General features: G+C 38.8%; 1 protein-coding gene across 1 annotated transcript in view; it reads left to right on the top strand.

Moving 5' to 3' along the window:
* The first annotated feature begins 743 nt into the window (after positions 1-743).
* Positions 744-19,825, top strand: part of EPHA5 (EPH receptor A5) — a 321,239-nt gene continuing 302,157 nt past the window's right edge. Inside the window, exon 1 of the mRNA XM_058547172.1 lies at positions 744-961. Coding sequence (XP_058403155.1) covers positions 784-961 — 178 coding nt within the window. The 5' untranslated portion in view covers positions 744-783. The remainder of the gene's footprint in view (positions 962-19,825) is intronic.

Raw genomic sequence — 19,825 nt, 5'->3', positions numbered from 1 at the left:
GGTGGGAGGCGCAGAGCGGGGAGGCAGAGGAGACGACGGAGCTCCAGACACAGCAGGAGCGCGCCGTGGCGGTGCAGTTTCAACCTCGCCTTCCCAGCCACGCACACACCGCCTCCTCCCCGAGCAGCGGGCACCGCAGCAGCTCCCGGCCGCCGCCGCCGGGCTCCGCGCTCCTGCCCGCTCGCCGCCGTCAGGACCTCCCCGCGTCAGCGCTCAGCCCGCAGCTCTTTCCTCCCGCCGGCCTCTTTGAACTCTCTGGATCCTTTCCTTTGCTCGTGTCTCTCGTATTTTCCCCCACCCTATATTTTCTCAACTCCTCTTCCTTTATCCTGAGCCACGCTGCTTTTTTCTCTTTTTATTGAGGATTTCTATTTGACTTAAAATGACTTGTCTCCCTTACCTTCGTCCATTTCAGCCCTGAAGACTGAAAAGGAGCCTTTTTCGCCCCCAGGGGCATCTAAAAGACCTCAATCTTGAAGTCTAAGAGGCAAAGGAACAGGACGCGGGACCTTCCGGACACCCATGAGTCCAGTCCAGAACTGCGCTAGCAGCCGTAACTAGTATTTTATTTAACCCCACCGGAGAGGAGAGAGCGAGGAGCGGAAGCAAACTTCAGCCCTCTCGGAGGATCCGTGGTTCCCGCATTTGGAGGAGCCGCGCGCCAGAAGGCGAAGGACCCCACGGGGAACGAGCAGGAGTCGCGAGCCTCCCTTGGCCCCTCCGGAGGCCGGAGCCGTGGACTCAGCGGCGCGGGACAGCAGCGGCGGAGGCGGCTGGGTGAAGATGCGGGGCTCGGGGCCCCGGGGCGCGGGACGCCTGCGGTCCCCGGGCGGCGGCGACCCCCCCAGCACCCCCGCGTCTCTGGCAGGCTGCTGCTCCGCACCTCGCAGGGCCCCCCTCTGGACGTGCCTTCTCCTGTGCGCCGCGCTCCGGACCCTCCTGGCCAGCCCCAGTAACGAAGGTAGAGCGGTGGGCGTGGGGACCGCGGCGACCTGGGGCGGAGGGGCGAGGCGGGGCCTGGAGGTGCGGGTCGGGGCGCGCTGGCCGCTGCTGCCGGGCGCCAAATCGCACTCCTCATCTCGAATGAGCATCCGTCGTCCGCTTTCGCTAGGCTTGTCGCTCGCTCCCTGCTGTCTCTGGGTGCATTGTTTGACATTAGCTGCGGAGTGCTGGGCGAGGACCTGCCTGTGGACAGAGGCTGCTTGGGGGCTGGGAAGTTGGAAGCTGGGGGAAAAAGGGGTCAGAGACCCCACCAGGAGGTTGGGTGCGGCTGGGTCTCACTGGAAGCGCGTGGGGAAGTGACATTTCGGGCTGGAAGGAACGGGAACTGTTTGAAGCGCAATGACAAGGATCTCGGGAGCGGTGGGGCTTTTAGAAACCGTTATTTGAGGCGGGTGATGGGAAACATTGTGGGGGTGGCTGGATGCTTTTATTTTGGGGCAAAGTGCCTTCTGGGAGCTGTTATTTAGGGCATCACCAGCTGCTATTCTGGGGTGGGTGGCAAGAGCTGTTTTTTCTCCAGGGAGGGGGAGGGCGAAGGACAGAAAGCGCCCCACGCTGTGGGGCGCCCTTCACTTTGGGGGGCTCCTGGTCACACTGAGGCGAAAGTGAAAGAAGGCGGGAAGGTGGGATGTCGCGGGAGGCGGAGGGGGTGGGTGGGAGTGTCGCTGCCAGGAAGTTGCTGCTGGAACCCACCGGGGCACGTCTCTCTGTGTTTGGGTGAGGGAAAAGCCCCGCTAGGGCCAGGCTCCGGATCCTGGAATCCCCACCCTTCCTCCCCACCCCCAATCCTGCGATCCGGACCCAGGAGACTGTCCCCGCCTGCCGCTGGGAGGGCAGGGCCGCCGCGGGAGCAGCACCTGCGCGGCGCTCGCTGCTCCGGGAGCTGCGCTCAGCCCCTGGCCCGCCAGCCCTCGGCCGGCAGCCCTCCGCCTCGGGGCCGCCCCAGCTGCTCTCACGCGCCGGGACTGGGATCGGGTCTCAGCTCCGGGGCGCATTCCTCTAGCATGGGGGGCAGCACCTCCGATCCCGATTAGGGCTACAAAAAGCGGTCAGCTCCACCACGAAAACATCGAAAACCCTACCCCCTTGGCCGGCAGGCTCGGGTTTCGATTTGGAGCTCCTGATGCCACGAGTGAGGCACAGCACCTTAAAAAATACCTTCCATTCCTGGGGCAGGGGACGCTGGACCGGAAAGAAGCCGCAGCCGCGGAGTCGTGTGTGTCCTCGTGACTTGCACGGGTTGTGTCTTGGCTGTAGGAGAAGGCGCTGAGCTGGATTCGGAGCGCTGCCAGCTCCCTGGGAACCGTGTGAAAGCAGGGCGAATCGAGACTCCCCACTCCACCCCACGAACTTTTCTCTTGAACCCCTAAATTTATTGCTTAAAATCTGATTTAAGGATTATATAAAGCTCGTTCGCTCTATCTATCCTCTGTCTATCCATCTATCTGCAATCTCCCATGCTAAACCCCAGCAATCTGCATGTTTTCCCGTCTCGATAAAGTTGAAAAAGTATTTTCTCAAGTCGTAATCCTTTTATTAATATCTCATGTTAGATTCATTATGTGAGAAGTCCCGAGGATTACGACAGGATTCGGAGACCTTGTATTGTGTCTTATTCCACCGAAAGGGGCATATTGGTTTGGATTTAAAGAGTAATAGTAATATCATTCATCCTTTCGTGTTCCCATTATATTTCAGGTTTTTCCAGGTGTGATGGTAGAGGGGGCTTATGTAGAGATGAAAGGGAGTAGTAGCTCTCGGTTAGAGAAGGAGAAGAAATGAAGTCTCGGGGAGGGTGACGCTGGATGGGAACAAGGGCCAAGATTGTGCCAGGAGGGAGCAGAGGCAGAAGGAGATGGAGGGCAGCAGGGAAATAAATAGCACCGGCCTCCCAAGGAGAGCTCGAGTCTTGTGGAAGATAGACTGGCTGGTATTACAGACTTACCCACAGGTAGTGTTATCTCTACCCCAGCTAGTGGAGCACACGACAAATTTGGGCAACAGTGAGATGGGGGTTGCAGGGGTCTAAGCAAAAATGAGCAGTACTTTACCACCCAATACTCTAAAGACACTAAAAAAGAAAAGCTTGTCTTCTGTTTAGGGCACATTTTGTAACGTGTTATTTTACATAATTAGATAAAATCTCAATAATATATATGACTTCATCTTGTTCATCCCATCTCTGCCCAACATGGTTTTCCACCTTTCCTTTAGTATCATCCCAGACTTTTATTTCTGTTCTTCTGTAAAATTTGTATTCTTCTCTTCTTTTTGTTTCTCCATGATAGTGCTATTATAAATCGAACAAGAATATATTGAGATATTAGTAACAGCAGTCTATTTATTTATTTAAAGATTCAGATTGGAGTTTTTCAGTTTGTTTTTGATTGTTTGTTTCTGGAGGGACTTTGGAAGATCAGAGGCAGAAAGATTTGATGCACATACTGAATCTATTAATAACTTGCTCGTGTATACTTTGCTTTCTGCAACCTATAGATGCTTAGTGATTTCCCAAACTGTAGTATATATGTGTGTGTGTGTGTATATATATATATTTATTATAAATGTCTCTATTATGAATGCTCCCATTATGTGAGAAAAAAATTTCAAGGCAGATAGAAATAAATGTGAGTTTACAGTCATAACTGGTATTCTAGTCATTATTTAAGTTTAACTTTGATAGACATAAATAAACAGAATTGAACAGAAAAAGCCAAACATATATCTAGAATCTTAAATTGATATGAAATGCATGTTAGAATATGTTGGCTAATAGACAATAAGAGGAGAATTTACTCTTTAGCCTGAATTCTGAGATAAAATAAATATTCTTTAGTTGTCTTATTATATACGTTAGGCATAAATTACATGTGAAAGAAACCTTTGAATTACAGTATAATACACAAAACTTTTTTTATTGTAAAATAATTCAGAGGCATATTTAGCAAGAAACTTATCTAAGATTGATCAAGCAGGGCAAATATTAGCAAATGTATCAAGTGAAAATTTTAATAAGTAAAGGAAGCATGTCCACTGTTATGAATATCAGAGGTGGCCCTGAACTTATTCAGTAACTGCCACTTTTTGCTGTCTGGAGATATATTTGTAAACAAGCATTATTTGACAAGTGCTTTTCGCAGCAGGGATTCTTGGCCAATTACTGCTGAACAGCTCTGCATTGAAAATGATTCACCCGCAGTGAATCAAGCTTAATTCATTGAAGCTACACTCAGTAATGTCCCAGTAAAGTGCTTCTGACAGTTGTCAGCAGTTTGTATTTGAAAAGTCTAGTTTCTTGTCTCTGAATGTTTTGTATGTTTAAGAAGGTGGGATGGAGGGTATCTGGGGAAAACACACACACACACACACACACACACACACAGGGAAAAAATTGGGAGCTAAACTGCTTTAAAAACCATCATAAAATTGTAGATGTGTTCAATGGAAAGGAAGAAAGTTTGTTTTAGGGTTTTTCTTGGTTTATGATAGGACGAGGCCCATAAAACACATTGGACGACATAATAGATTTGTAAAACTAAATGGCTTTGTTTTGTGGCCGTGTCATCCTGTTGTAACTCATTTCCCTTTAGATAAAGCGGCAGGACCCCACAGAAAAGGGACAGTAAAATCATTCCCTCACCAGGACACTACTGAACAAAAAAAGAGAGCCATTACCCCTGTTGGAATCATAGATTGTTGGAACTAGAAGGGAACGTGAGTTCTGACTTTTTGCTTTATAAACCGTGAAAGGGGGCAGAAGGTTGGGTCTTGTAATTTTAAGCTTTTTTGGAGATAAACAAAGATCTTCTTGGGTGTCAGGGTGACAGGTAAGAGGATTTCATTTCCTCATAGAAGACGGAGAAGAGAGTGGACAATTCCTGCATTTACAACGAAACTTTCCTTTGATTGAAAATATTCTTGTTGTTATATCGTCACTTGTAAATACTATTAATTCTTTATTTTGTTCCACATAGGATATAATTGGTATGGGAAAAGGGTTCTTTTTTTATACTTAAAAATACATTACTTACCATTATTAATATTGTTAATTTTATGCCCTACAAAATGTGACCACAGAGAGTACTTCTACATAAAATATCAAAATGACATGATATAGCTATTTATAGACCAATATCCCCAAAGTATTTAAATATTAGACTTTATTCAGTGTCACTACCATTGAGAAAATGACTATGCATTAATTATTTTCACTACATTTTTGTTGATTGACTTGACCACTTGAATCTTCTTTGTTTGGAGTGCTTCTTTTATGTATTTGCTTGAATGACTAATTAATTTCTTTTTCATTTGCAAGAAACCTTTCTACCTTTGACTGTAAAAATAGAGTATAATGTACATGATTATATTAACTACCTATAGCTATTTTTTTCTTTTATGAATCAAACTTGATATTCTTTTTTAAAAAAAGAAAATGTGTGATCAATATCTTGAAGAAATAACTACTGTAAAAAGTATTGATAACTCTATACTTTTTTCAATTTAAATTAAAAGATATATTCCATTATACTAATGAATAGTTTGAAGTTAAGTTAACAGAAGTACCTAACTATTCAAAGATGATCATAGCATTTTTAACAATACTAAAATAGTTTTACAATTGTTTTCATAAAGCATCAAAATTAAGTGATTTGAATATCCAGCCTTGCTTATTAGGCATTAAAAATTGATTGCAGTATTTGTCCCTTTGTTTCCTTTTCAGAAAGAGTGAATTTTGACTTTAAAAGCAATATGAAAGCTAAAAATGTAAATTGTTACCTTAGAGACTCAGAATAATTCTTGCTGTTCTAATATCTCTGGTGAGTATGTATTTATCTATAGAGCAGAATAGCTCCTACTGGTATGTATGCTCTACTGGGTAAATACATATTTAGTTATTTTATCAAAATTTATATAATCAGTCAGGTAGTGATTTCTTCAAAGGAGTTATCCTAGTCTATTGTATACATAAACATATCTAATGGTATTTTTAATTTACATTAAAAAATTTATCATATGTTCTATCCCAGACTAAGTGGTACTCTTATGTTTCTATGAGTGTGTACGTACGAAGGTAACTAAAAAGTAAAACGAGTTCTAAAGGCTTTGTAAACCCAGATTAGATTGTTTCACATTTTCTACAAAATGTTTAATAATATATATCTTTAAAATAATAAATAAAATAGGTTTATTCAGTGAGAAGTATTTGATATGGGAAATAGATAAATAGGATATTCTCTGATCTATTCATAACAATTTTTAAAGCACTATACAACAATTAGAAAACTGGAAGATTTGACAGTTATTCACTGTGAAAATTTTGTCTGAATTATTGGTTCCATTGAAATTGTTTACATCAAAATGTAAATAACCCATTTTTAAGTATTTGAATTTCCAAAACAATTAGCATGAGTACCTAAGGGAGTTTCCCTTTATCATATATTTACTTTTCCCTTTTCAGTTTCTGACTTTCCAGACATTTGTTTATTCTGAGTTAATGAAATTGATTTTAAAGTGTTTGAACGACACAAAAATTTTCTTTTGAACAAGAAAAAAATGTTTAAGAATTTTAAATCCAAATTTTGGACAACAGCTCATTTTTGATAATACATTTATTAACATATACAAGGTGTTGCAATGAAGAACTTTCCACAAAAATAATAGGATCATTGATGCCATAAATTGTACTATGAAATAGCTATTTTTAAATCGAGTTACAAATAGATAGTGGTTCAGGTATTCTTGAGTAGTAAAACTTGATTGGAATTTATATGTTTCTTCTGCCACTATAGATTTCACATATATAGGATTTATTCATTCCATTTATTCTGATCACATAAAATCAAGAGATGGCTCTAATTTAAAACTCCTATTACAATAACAATAGAGAACATTTAATTGATTTAAAACATAATTCCAATCAATGAATTTCATGAGAAATAGAGATTTTTAAATTCCCTTTTAATTTCTTTCATTACCATCTTAAAAAATTCTTAGATATAATCTGTTAGTGTAAAGCAAAAAATAAATAAATTTTAAAAAGCTCTGTAAGGTACATAAGAATTTGAACTGTGTCTGGTGAAATGTGTGCTAACTTATGGTCTTACTCTTTTTTTGTTTTTGAAAAGCTCAAATTTTTCATTTAGTATCTATAATGAGAATCCCAGGTGTTACAAAGTCATAAAATAAAACTGTAATTTATTAGGTGAGCCATGTGGAGTTTTTGAAAACTCTGTGGTTTAGCTGATGACATTTATTAACTGCCATGTAATGGTAGTATAATTTTTTAAATGATTTTTTATCTTTAGCAATTTATAGAAACTAGAAGGAATCATTTCTGCTGTTTAAAAGTTGCCCAAAAATCCACACAAAAAATGTATGAGCTTTGCCTTTAGAGTACCATTTATAATATATTCCAGTTAAAGAAAACCTAGTAGGTTCTGTCCATAATTAAGCTTTATTCCAGCTCTTGTTTTCCTATAGGTTCCCCTGGCATTAGTCTCTGATCAGCCTATGTATTACTTTATTAATATCATTTAGAGTGTTTCTTAAACTATTGGAGAACATACACAACTTTGTTGATCAAAAGTCAACCCTAGGTCATGCATTCTTTCCCCTGTATCTCCCAGCAACTCAGTGTTTGTGGCTTTAATTGTTGTGCATTTGTTAAGCAGAGTGCAGTAACATGGCCGGATGTGGGTGTATGTACCCATGGACATGTTTTGGGGGTGTGTGGAAAGGTCTTGGTGAGGCTAGAAGAAAGAGTGGGGAGGGATGTCAAGATGGTATCACTATGAACCTGATATTAACTAAAGTGCTTGGGTTTTATTTTTTACATTATTTTTAAAAAATACCATACTTACACATACACATACATATTCTAATTTTATTTTTGTTTCAATATAACTAAAGATATAAATCCCAGCCTAATGAAAAAATAACTCTAGTTCATTTTATTTCATCCATTTAGTTTCTTTTTCCTCTACTTCTCTGTAAACTCTGCTGTTTTGTTGAGTCATGCCAAACACTTGTGGTTTTAGACACCCCACAGATTAAATAATTGAGATTAAAGTGTCTGTGATGATTCTAATTCTGTTTTAGTTGCTGGATTGTTGCCCAGGCCATCTCCATCCATCACGCGCTTCTTCAGTTCTAACTAAACTGGGCTCATAACTCTGTTAAGTAAATGATTCTGGTAAAAGAAATCAAAGAGCCAAAACCTGAGGGTTGAAATATTTTGCATATGCTTTGTGAAAAAATGTTCTACTTGGAAAAATGTTTCTGGCTAAGTATTGGAAGACTTAGAGAAAATACAATCTGTTCTTTTACTCAGAGATGGGTAGTGTCTTTTTTCTCTTATAATAATTTCACGCTCTTATTTTCATCTGTCACATCTCCGTTCCCCTCACCTCTTCCTTCCCTCAATTTCTCCCTCCCTCCTTCTCTTCCTTCCTTTCTCTCTCTCTCCCTCCCATCCTCCTCCCACCTCCCACCTCCCCTGTCAGACACTGCATTCATATAAAGGCAAAACAAGATAAGAAGATAAGAGCCCATGCCTTCTGTTCCAATACCCCCAAGGAAGTCCTGATTTCAAATTGGGTGATGAAACAATATAGTCTTCTTTTAAACAAATCATCAGACCCAGTCCCTAAAGGTAAAGAGTAGATGTGTCAAACCAAGTCATATATTTTTCACTTAATTCGTAAATCAGAAGTATAAGAGTTTAAGGTGTTTCTGTCAGTTTTTCATTTCTTATAAGATAGTTCACTTATTTACTTTGCACTGGCTGTACCTTCCTGTTCCAGGATGCTTGTTAATGTCTTTTCTGTGCAAAGACAAACTCAGCAGGTAGATCCAGCTGGCACCAGTCCAGCCCCGCAGTCCCCAGCAGGAGCTCTCTTTGTGAGCCAAATTCTGGCTTTCACCCAGAGGCCTCACCTTGTGTGTTAGCTGGACAGGTGAGGCAGGCTGCCCAGTCTTGTGGAAGATAGCAGTGGACTCTCTTCTCGCCCAACAGTTGCACTAGAGGCAGTGTAGTGATGGTGTAATGAGTCTCCTACAAGGGGGTATAACCAGCCTTCTGAGAAAAGTAGGAAAAACTTGGAAACTGCTGTGTCTGAAGGGTTTTAGCCATATCTGGTTTCAAGCCACCATTTTTTATTTCTCTGGAGGAGTGAGGGGAGCCAGAACAACAGCAGAACCATTTAATCTTGCAGTTTTGGAGTCACTGTTTTTTTGATTTAAGCCTGTGTAACAAAGTAGGAGAAGGATTAAATGCTATGGAATTACAGAAAAATAAACAAACAAACAAAAACTTCTGGCTTTGGAATTCAAAAGCAGACTAGTCTTGTTTTGTATGGGGGTTTTTTGGCTAAATCCTATCACTTACCAACTCTAAATTCTGTAGACACTCAGTTATTATTATTATTATTATTTTACCTCAGTTCATTTGTCTGTAGTATGGTACTACATACTTCCCATAATTGTTGTGGAGAACAAACAAAATGAAACAATTTTCTAATTGGCAGAGCACTACGTGAATGTAAGTTGCGAGAGTGTAGCTGATTAAAGCTCTGGCTAGTCTATGTATGGAAACACTTCCCGTGCTGGGTAAGGATTAGGATACAAGAAAGCACTGGGCGCAGCAGTTTTATGGATTTAAGCTTATATTATGTGAGGAGACTTCCTTAAGAAAAGAATACAAAAATTCTAACTTTTGCAAATGTAACAGAAATGTGAACTTAGTGAACATTTCACTAGTGCCTCCGTGGCAGGGAAGTGGCTTACGTCATTTAATTAACTTGACAATTATTGTGACTTTCACTGGGTAGTGCAGAATGGGAGATGTAAAGACCAGGAAACGAGCTCTGCCATGTGTTAGTGGTGTGTTCTTGAACCATCCACCTCAGATTCCATGTAGTTACAATGAAGTATTAATGCACACTTATAGAGTTGTTGTGAAAATAAAATAATAACGTATTTTGCCTACTGAAATTCCTAGAGCAAAGTAGGTTCACAACAATTGTTAGCCCCTGTGTTCCACTGACTACTAAATATGGGGTGTTTGAGATAAGATTTCAGAATCACAGGTCATCATGTTCCTTGCATTGGGTGATTAAAGGGAATCTGGGACAGGAAAACCATCTGACAAAAAGAATTGCATATGCAGATTTTCCATAGCGCTATCCAAGATAATCACCCACATGACGGTGTCCTAATTTTTTGCTGGTTTCCTAGTTATTTAATATTGAATACTGGATTGATTAGGAAATAAAGGGAAAATCATCAGTACAAGGATCATGGGTTGTAAATGTTGCATTTTATCTTATTATTTCCCAGGTAGAGGTCAGGTGTCTCTTATTAGCCACAAACCATTTCAAGAAATATCTTCAAATATTTTGCATATACTTAGTCCTAGCATAGTATGTTATCAGTTTTACCTTTTAGATATATATAGTCATTAAAATGACCTATAAGATGCTGCTGAAAGTTGGGAGAATTAAGTCCTTAAAAGTTTCCTGAAACAGATATCTGACACTAATTTGACACCTCTGTTTTAGTCTGAAATATGCAATTTTCTGATCTGTTCAATTATAAGTTGGAATATTACTTGGAAATATAATTGGGTTTTTATATCTTCAGAAAGATTGTAATATAATTCTATCTATTTTACATAGGTGAACATAAGCAGGTATAAGGAAGTTTAGAATGTCTTGTATTTAGGTCTGCGTGTGAAATGTTTGCGTGTATTTGCATGCTAATGAGCGCAAGTGTCTGTAAATAATAATTATAGCTAACATTCGTTATTGACATACCGTATGCCAGACATTGTTCTAAGTAGTTTAGAGATATATTGATGATTTTTCTCAAAACAAGCCTAAGAAATAAGGGTATTATTACCACTGCTACTACTGTTATTACTATTATTGTTCCTATTTTACACATAAGGAAACTGAGGCAAAGAATGGATAAGTTACTCATCCAGAGCTACAAATCTGAAAGTGGTTTGTATTTGAATCTGTACATTCAGACCCAGGCAGCCTGACTCCAGACAGCTCTTATCAACTCCTCTGTGCCGAGGGAGACCATTGACTGATTTCCAGATACCACAGTCACTCTTGCCCTCACCGTCCAAATAATGGCTCGTTCCACAGACAGTGGGACGTACAGTGAAAGTGCATACAGAAATTCACGTGGAGTCCTGGGCATATCTGCTCTCATGGTCACTCACAGCCCAGTTTTTTTCCCTCTCACTAAATACTTGATATACTGCTTGTCATGGGGCTTTTACCTGCTGATTTACCCCCATGTGGACATCTCTCCTCTTCATAGCCTAGAACTCCATAAGCACATGGCAAGATCTCTTCCAGCACATTACCTCCTTTCCATTTCAGGCTGTATATTCTTTACTTTTTAAATTGTTTTTTGTTACTTCAGTATGTAAGCACCCAGTTCTCAATTCTCAGCTCAGGCTGCATTCTAGATCCAGCTTTGTGTACCCAAAATCCCATTAAGAAACTCTCCTACCAAAAGTGCTATCTGTTGCTGAGTCCTCCCCCTGGCTCTATTGGGAATAGAGAGCAGTTTTGAAAGACAATTTTGCCTTAACTCACGACATTACTTTTTTAGGCAATACTACTTCTTCTAACAAGTAAGAGGATTGAAAGGTTCCATGGCAAATGTGTTCACTTTTCGTCTCCTATCCAAGCCAACCCCCTGGGTGCTTTTTTTTCTCTTTATATACAAGCTTTTATTAAATATTTTATAATCACTTTTATGTAGTTTATATTATTAAAGTACTCTATAGTTTACAAAATGTGCTAACTTGCATTATTCCGTGAGAAACTCTTTATGAAAAAAGTCTGTAGGATAGATTAGACATATCATGGTTACAAACAAAGGAACTGAAACGAGAAAGTTTGGTTTATTAAGATGTCAGAACTAGTTTCAAAGCCTAAATCTTATGACTGCAGAACCAGTGCTGCACTCCAGGAGGCAGTGTACGGAGTGGGACCGGAGCTTGGCGGAACCACTTAGTGCTGTGTGACCGTGGGCAAGCTAGAAAACTTCCCTGTGCCTATGCTTTCTTGTCTGTAGAATGGGAATATTAACATGGTTTAGACTTGTAAAGATTAAGTGAGTTCACATCAGTAAAGTGTTTTGTAAAAGTTCTGGTACATATTAAGCATTATGTAAGTGTTAAATATTACATGTGCTAAAATATAGCGTGGGTGAGCACTCAAACATTTAACCAGGTCTGATTTTCTACATTAGTCAGTGAGTAGTGTCTATATTTATTGTAAATGGAAATAGCAGAATAAAAGCACTTGACTTCAGTTCAATTGCTCAAGCAGTCCTTGTTTACTCCCTGGGCAAACCCTTCAATGGCTCTCCAATGCCCTCAGGATAAAATCTAAACTCCTTGAGCCTGAGTACAAAGCTCTCAGTGATTTGCTTCCGGCCCACGTCTCCTGCCACTTCCCTCCTGTCCCTGCACTCCAGGTTCAGTGGGGAACTGTCAGTGCAGTTGGATTCTGTGGCTCAGTAGCAAACACTGAGCTCCTTCTTTTACCTGGGTAACTTGATCTTCATGCCCAGGTTTAAAGGTAAGACCCCTCCCCAATTTCCCCAAGATGTGTGTCTATTCTATTCCATAGGTAGCATACCACTCTGAGCCATAATTGAGTTTTTCTTTGTACATTTCTGATATTTGATCAGAATAGAAATATTCTGGAATATTTCACAGGAAAGAGTAAAGGTTAACCAGAGAAAAAGTTCTCTTCTGAACTAAGAATTGCGTACTAGGAGATAGTATGATTTGCCAACCACAGCAAGTTAATTCCAAGAAAACTGGCAGTAGAATTTTTTTTTGCATTTACCAAATGTATCAATATGAAGAAAGCTTTGCCTGTCTGTAAACTCACTGAAAGCCAACCCCAATTCTTGATACTCCATATGGAGTATCAGTGAAGTATGTTATACTCTATAAATTTATGTTTAATGAAGGAATGTTATTAAGTAACTTCTTCGTTTCTCTAAAGACACTGCTTTTAACCACACTCAGTCTCACCTCATTACTATTTTGCTGGTAGAGCCAATGCAGCTTTTTTCCTAAATTCACAACTAACAGAGTTTAGAACCTCTAGTATTACAGAATCTCTTCTAAACTGAGAAGTCGCCAACTAAAAGATTGTGTGATTTGCCAAACAAAACCAACTAATTCCAAGAAATTTGGGTCGAATGCTTTATTTTAGATTTGCCAAAAGTGTCATTGAGAAGAAAGTTCTACTGAGATTGACAAACCATTAGAAAATAAATAGTAGACATCCTGTGGGCACTATCTCTTCATGATTTAATCAATTACTGCTTTTTTTCCCCCACTTGATGATAAATTCTCAGAATTCATATGACTTGAGCCACTATCAGTCAACATAAAATAAATTTTTCTGCTTTAAGCCTGACTTAATTTTGCCTCTAGAAAAACAGTTACTATAAAACATCTGTTTCTTAATGGTTTAAATTTCTCGGGAGGGAATGGATTTACTCTTTTATTTGTTCTAGATTTCCTGGATTACTTAGACTGTCACTTACTTTATGAGTCACTTTAGATTTACAATTTAGTAGGAATTCTTACTTTTGCAGGGAAAGTAGGACGAAAATGGATACCATCAACCATGTGAATAGAATAGCATGAAGGAATAGATTTATAAAGGAGCAAATTTAAAATGTAATGATGAATGACTTTTTAAGTATAGTTTGGTTAGTGTCTGGTTAGTGTGTTTAATTCTAACCAGTGTCTGGTTAATGTATTTAATTAACTATCCCTCTTGAACATATGCTTATTTGCTCTAAAAATTCTAACAAATATATCAGAAATACCAGTGGGTTAATATTGTGTTCTACTGAGCTAAGAATTCTTTGAACTGAATCTTTCTCTAGGTGGGAGAGATAGTAATGCTAACTGCTCTGAAGATTATTACCGCATAATCTCCTTTAATTCTTGCAAGAACCCTGTGAGATGAATATTATTATTCCAGTTTACTGGTGGGATATTGGGTTTGGGAGAAATGAAGTAACTTGCATTGGTTCACACAACAAATTGGCAGGATAAGAGCCAGATGTCTTTGATGCTGAAGCTCTTGTTTGCACCCACTATTTATCTAAATGTACTTAGTATTGTCATTTGTATTTTATTCATGCATACCATCTTTCAAGGAAGAAATCATGTTTTATTGCAAAAATCACAGGCTTTATAAGAAAATCAATTAATATAAGAATAATACAAATATAAGCAAAGTATATGGGGACATGGAAAACTTATATCAAAAAAAATCTCACTGTCATCAATCCTAAAGCAATTGAATAGACAACTGAAGTATAAGCTTTCAGTTCCATAGTTCTCATTTCCTGGCAGAAAACCTGTCAGTTCATCAGGAAAAAGCATTTTTTCTGACTCTGGAGTTTGAGAGAAGCTGGTCACAGTGGTATTTGTGTTTGGAGTATTGAACAATGCTGTGAATAATATACGTAATAATTTTCAAAACATACAGAACTGATTTTCATCTAATAGGTTCTTATATAATTCATTGTTGAACGCCAAGGGCATAATATTAGAAGTGGTTTTCAAACTTTTTTTTAAGCAGTAGAAACTCTCATTCAAAAGAAATCACTGTGGGAGCCGGCCTGGTGGCACAAGCGGTTAAGTGCGCACGCTCCGCTGCGGTGGCCCGGGGGTTTGGATCCTGGGCATGCACCATCGCACAGCTTGTCAAGCCATGCTGTGGTGGCGTCCCACATAAAGTGGAGGAAGATGGGCGTGGATGTTAGCCCAGGGCCAGTCTTCCTCAGCAAAAAGAGGAAGATTGGCAGATGTTAGCTTAGGACTGATCTTCCTCACACACACACAAAAAAACAAACAAAAAAAAGAAATCACTGTGGAAGCCCATGAAGCAGATAACAACAGAGTTACTGGGTTTCCTGGCTGTGTTTTTACCTCCTCCTTTCCTTCATCTGCTTGTGCTTCTAAGACCTCTCTTTGGAACCACAGGGGCCATTGTGAGCTCTATTTGAAAACCACTATGTTAAAATATAAAAAGGAATGTTGTATAGAAGATCAGTGTGCTATCATTCCTGACTTGTAGCTTTCTGTCTAGCTAAAAAACAAATTATAATGTGTCGTAAAGTTTGTTTTGAACCAATGTTCCTAACCTAGAGGCACTCATCAGAGCCAACCTCAGAATATTTTTAAGTATACCATGTCTGGACCCTCCTAGACTCAATGAATCAAAATTCATTAAAACAAGTTCTGTGGAACTCTATAAGATTAGAACCTGGGAATCTATAGTTTTAGAACGTCCATGGATAATTCTGACTTTTGTTACTGTATAAGAACTCTTACTTAGAACAGAGCTAGCTCCTCAAAGTGGAATCTGTGGTCGGGGACTGAGTGGTAGTCTGCATAGGTATCAATACAAACATTAAGAGTTAGTTTTTCCAGACTCTTATTGCGATTTGACGTTGCTACAACAATGCAGCTGTGCGATAGGTAGATTCGCCTCCTTGAACAGGGCATAGCCCAGTTCTGATGTTATCTGACTCGAATTAAATGAGTGTAAGAATCACGTAGGTGGTGGGGACTTTATAAGATACAGACTTCTGGGCTTCACCTAACATCCTAATTTTGTAAGTTTTAGGAGCCAATGGATTTACATTTTAAAAAAAACACTGCAGGTGATTCTAATGCAGGTGATGAGAGCACCACACTTTTAAAAAATATTGAGAATGTATATCTATATATCTATGTCTATATGTATTTGTTGTTAGTGCCATTGAGTCGATTCCAACTCCTGCTGTACTCCTAGGGTACAACAGAGCTGAACCGTTCGTGGTCTTTTTGCGCCATCCTCTCACCTATACCAAGCAATGCTCTGCTGTTATTCATAGGGTCTTTGTGGCCAATTTTCCTTGAAGCGGGTGACCAGGTCCTTCTTCCTAGTCTGTCTGAGTCTCTGGAAGCTCTGCTGAAACCTGTCCATCATGGGTGACCCTGCTGGTATTCGAAATACCGGGGGCATAGCTTTCAGCATCACAACAACACACAGCCACCACAGTATGACAACCGACAGATAGGTAGTGTGGTTCCCTGACAGGAAACGAACCCGGGCCATGGCAGTGAGGGCGGCAAATTTAACCACTAGGCCACGGGGGGGTGGCTATCTATATCTACATATGTATGTGTATATGTATATCTATCTATATGGCACATATGTATGCCTAACACTCAGAAAATGGTACAGAAATGTTTTCTATTATTAATCTCACAAGAAGAATATGAAAATGTGCTAAGGCTAAAGGTGATGTATATTATTATCAGATGACATTATGCACTTTAAGGAAATACAAGATGTTAGAGAATTGTAAAAGCACATGAAAATGCAAAGGAAAAAAATTCTAGGTATGGTTTGATATATAATCAATGATAGAGCCGTTGATGATATCAGAACTGATCCTCAAGTTGTAGGCTTTGATTAATATTTCCCCTTTACATCCCCAAATAACATGACATTCATTTTGAATGTGTTCATGTATATCCCTAAGTGCCAAATGTTAATTCAGATAATTAGACCCTAAGAGAGTCTGACTCGGGGGATATAGAAGTATTATTTCACAGGTAATATAAATTCAAGCAAGTGTCTACTCTCAGAGCCAAGCAGTTGGAAGGTTGAACAATCAGCAAAATGCTTCCTCTTTTATTCACTGATGTATCCCTAGGGCCGAGAACAGTTCTTGGTACTTAAGTAGACGCTTAATAAATATTTGTTGAATGAATGAACCTTCATTCATTGCAGGTGTCATATTCCATAGAACTTGAATAAAAGTTAAGACAGTGAGCTAAACTTTTTTCTCAGTTATTTCTATATTGTCTATATTATGTAGGATTGTATTAGGTTGCAGATAGTAGAAAAACTGTCCAACAGTGACTTAAAATGTAGAGAACGTTTTTAAAAAGTGTTTGAGAAGAAGTTTCAGGGTGGATGTGGTGGATTGGGTTCAGTGGGTTACTGATGTCAGGACAGGAATCATCGTGATTTTTTTGGCCTTACTTTTAAGCTTATTGGCTCATGGTTGCAAGAAGGCTGATGCATCTCCAAGCATCACATCCAGTTCAGAACAAGAAGAAGGGAAAGAGAAGAGCCAAGAGTACGTCAGTTCCACTATTCCTTCAGCTAAGATAACAAGACTTTCCTAGAAACTGGCAAGCAGATTTATGTTTATATCTCATTGGCCAGACCTATGTAACAAAGCCACCAGATTCAGTAGGGGCTAAGGTAGCAGAAACATGATTATCATTATTGGCTAAGGCCAGTTATGACCCATTGTCTGGTGCTGGGTGCATTGCCATTCCAAACAAGTGAAATTCTGATAACAAGGAAGGAGAAAAGATGTGAGTAATTAATAGGCATAAAACAGCATCTGCCAGAATCTCACAGAAAAGTGAAAGTAATTTTATTTTGTTTTATTTTACTTCATTTTCTTTTGCTTTTTACACTTTGCAAAAGAAGAAATAGCCAACTACTGAGGTTATAGTTTGACCAAAAATAGATTTTGGGCACCAGGATAACTAGACAAAAATGATTGCTATTAGATCATCAATCTTATATGCTATTAAGATATATAACTCACTGTATTTTAATAGACTGACTTAAAAAATACTTTCCTGCTATCATGAATGCTGCTAGGAATTTTGAGATGGATAACTAAAGCTGGGTACTAAACTGATTATCTTCACCCACCTAAAATTATTAGGCACAGTATTTGTTCGTACTTCTGTCTGTGTTGCTTTATATTTTGACTAGTTTTTGGTGAAAAATCGTTATTCAAAGATTTCTTGTGTATATATTTTTTTCTATTTTAGATACCAGGAATCGTGTAGGGTTTACATCAGAATTAAATTTTAACTAAGCTGCAAGACTGACATGAGGATAAGGATTCAAGTTACCAGCAAAAATGTGGTACTTTTAAAATGAAATACTTCTCATTTTACAAAAAGGGCTATCGGTCACCCAGCTTGCTCATTTTTGGAAATGCCATCTCCTTAAAATACAGGACTGTGAATTTGTGCAAGTTTCTGTCTGTTTTAGTGCACGTTCAGATCTGACGATCATTTATCCTACCCCGAAGCTGGAAAGCTAATGATTACATAGATTGTTTTGCAGTTTGGTATATTTCAATCAAGCATTAGGGGTAATTAGGGACTGGGGTAAGGATTCATTCAAAACAAAGAATTAGCTTTGCGTACATTTTCCGTTCTATTTTTATGTTTTTTTTTTTTTGACAAATAAGGGCAAAGTATATTTGGACAAATGTATGCCCTGTTTTGCCCCAATTAACATGCTTAAAGCATAATGAATAACAATAAAAAATTAAGAAAAGAGGATTCATCATTACTTTGTTGCTTACCCTTTTGATTTCTGGAATCTTGCAACTTGAATCTTGTTGGAAATTAGATACTAAACTGTGATTTCCCCAGGAAAAACTAATATCAGCTCTGTTTAGATTAATATATCTGAAGATTTTATCTTATATACAGTACTGTTAGAATGTTATGATAGATGCTGGCTTCTGTAACATTCTATGCACAATCCATTGATTTAATAAAACTCATTGATATATAAGAGTTAAGAATTTCAAAGGAGTGTACCTTTGTATTCAGCAAGTCCAACATTGGGGCAAGTGTGATATAGAAGCAAGAGAAAGAGCTTTGGAGTTAAATGGACTTGGATTTAGATTCCAGCTGTGTGCTTATTAGCTCCAGGACCTTGGACCAGTGCCCTAGTGAGCTTTTCTCAACGTCAATTTGCTTATCTGTAAAATGGGGAAAACAACATACCAAAGGATTATTGTTAGGATTAAATGATATAGTGTATATTAAGTACAGATGCATATAATTTTATTAGTTTTAACCACTGATGTTACATACATGAGAACTGAGGCCTTTAAGATAAAATCAGTTCCACAAGCTCACATTGTAGCAAACCAGAACCACAGGACAAATGAATATTCTCTGTGCAGTGAACCATTCTTAAAGTGAATTGTGAATAAGCACATTTATTTCAAGTGTTGAGGATTTACACTATTTTGCAAGGAATGGTTTTATGTATTATCTATGTACATTGTGGTGTGGAACTGAGCAGGTATTAAATGAGTATGTTCTGTGATGTGACGATTTTCAAGCCTGTTATTTCATCTAATGTTGACTAATCAGTCTGTAAAATTCGACAAGTTTGGTTACCACACCTAAGAAGTTAGCCCCTGAAAACCATGTGGTTTTGCTCTTTTCATGTCATGTATCCTCTGAATATAGCAGACTGTTCGTTAGTCATAATTTAGCTGTCAGTGGATTTCAATATTACCTTTGCCTAAACACTTTGTGTGGACTAACTTGTGGATACCAGCTCTGAATTCCTCTTTGCCATCTCCCCGAGTTCACAATTTTAGAGTGTATTAACAATTCAAAATCTTTACTATACATTTCTGATTGATTTTTGCCTCCTGCATTGTCATATGCTTCATGGTATAAATATTCTATTGCTTAGTTTTCAAAGAGCAGTGTCTAAAACATCTTCGTTCATGATGATGCAGAATATTTTGAAACAAAATGAAAAGGAAACAAAAAAAAGCAAAATGAGCAAAGATGAAAGTATTTTGCAACAAACAGGCAATGGTTGTTCTTCATAGTCAAAAATTAAGCATAATATATTAAGAGAGAAAGGAACAACAAAAATCGTCTATCTTAGATATCACTTCAAAGATAAATAATCTGAGA

This window comes from Diceros bicornis, chromosome 8, assembly GCF_020826845.1.
Source record: "Diceros bicornis minor isolate mBicDic1 chromosome 8, mDicBic1.mat.cur, whole genome shotgun sequence".
NCBI classification, from domain to species: domain Eukaryota; kingdom Metazoa; phylum Chordata; class Mammalia; order Perissodactyla; family Rhinocerotidae; genus Diceros; species Diceros bicornis.
This window is presented reverse-complemented; position numbering and strand designations above follow the sequence as displayed.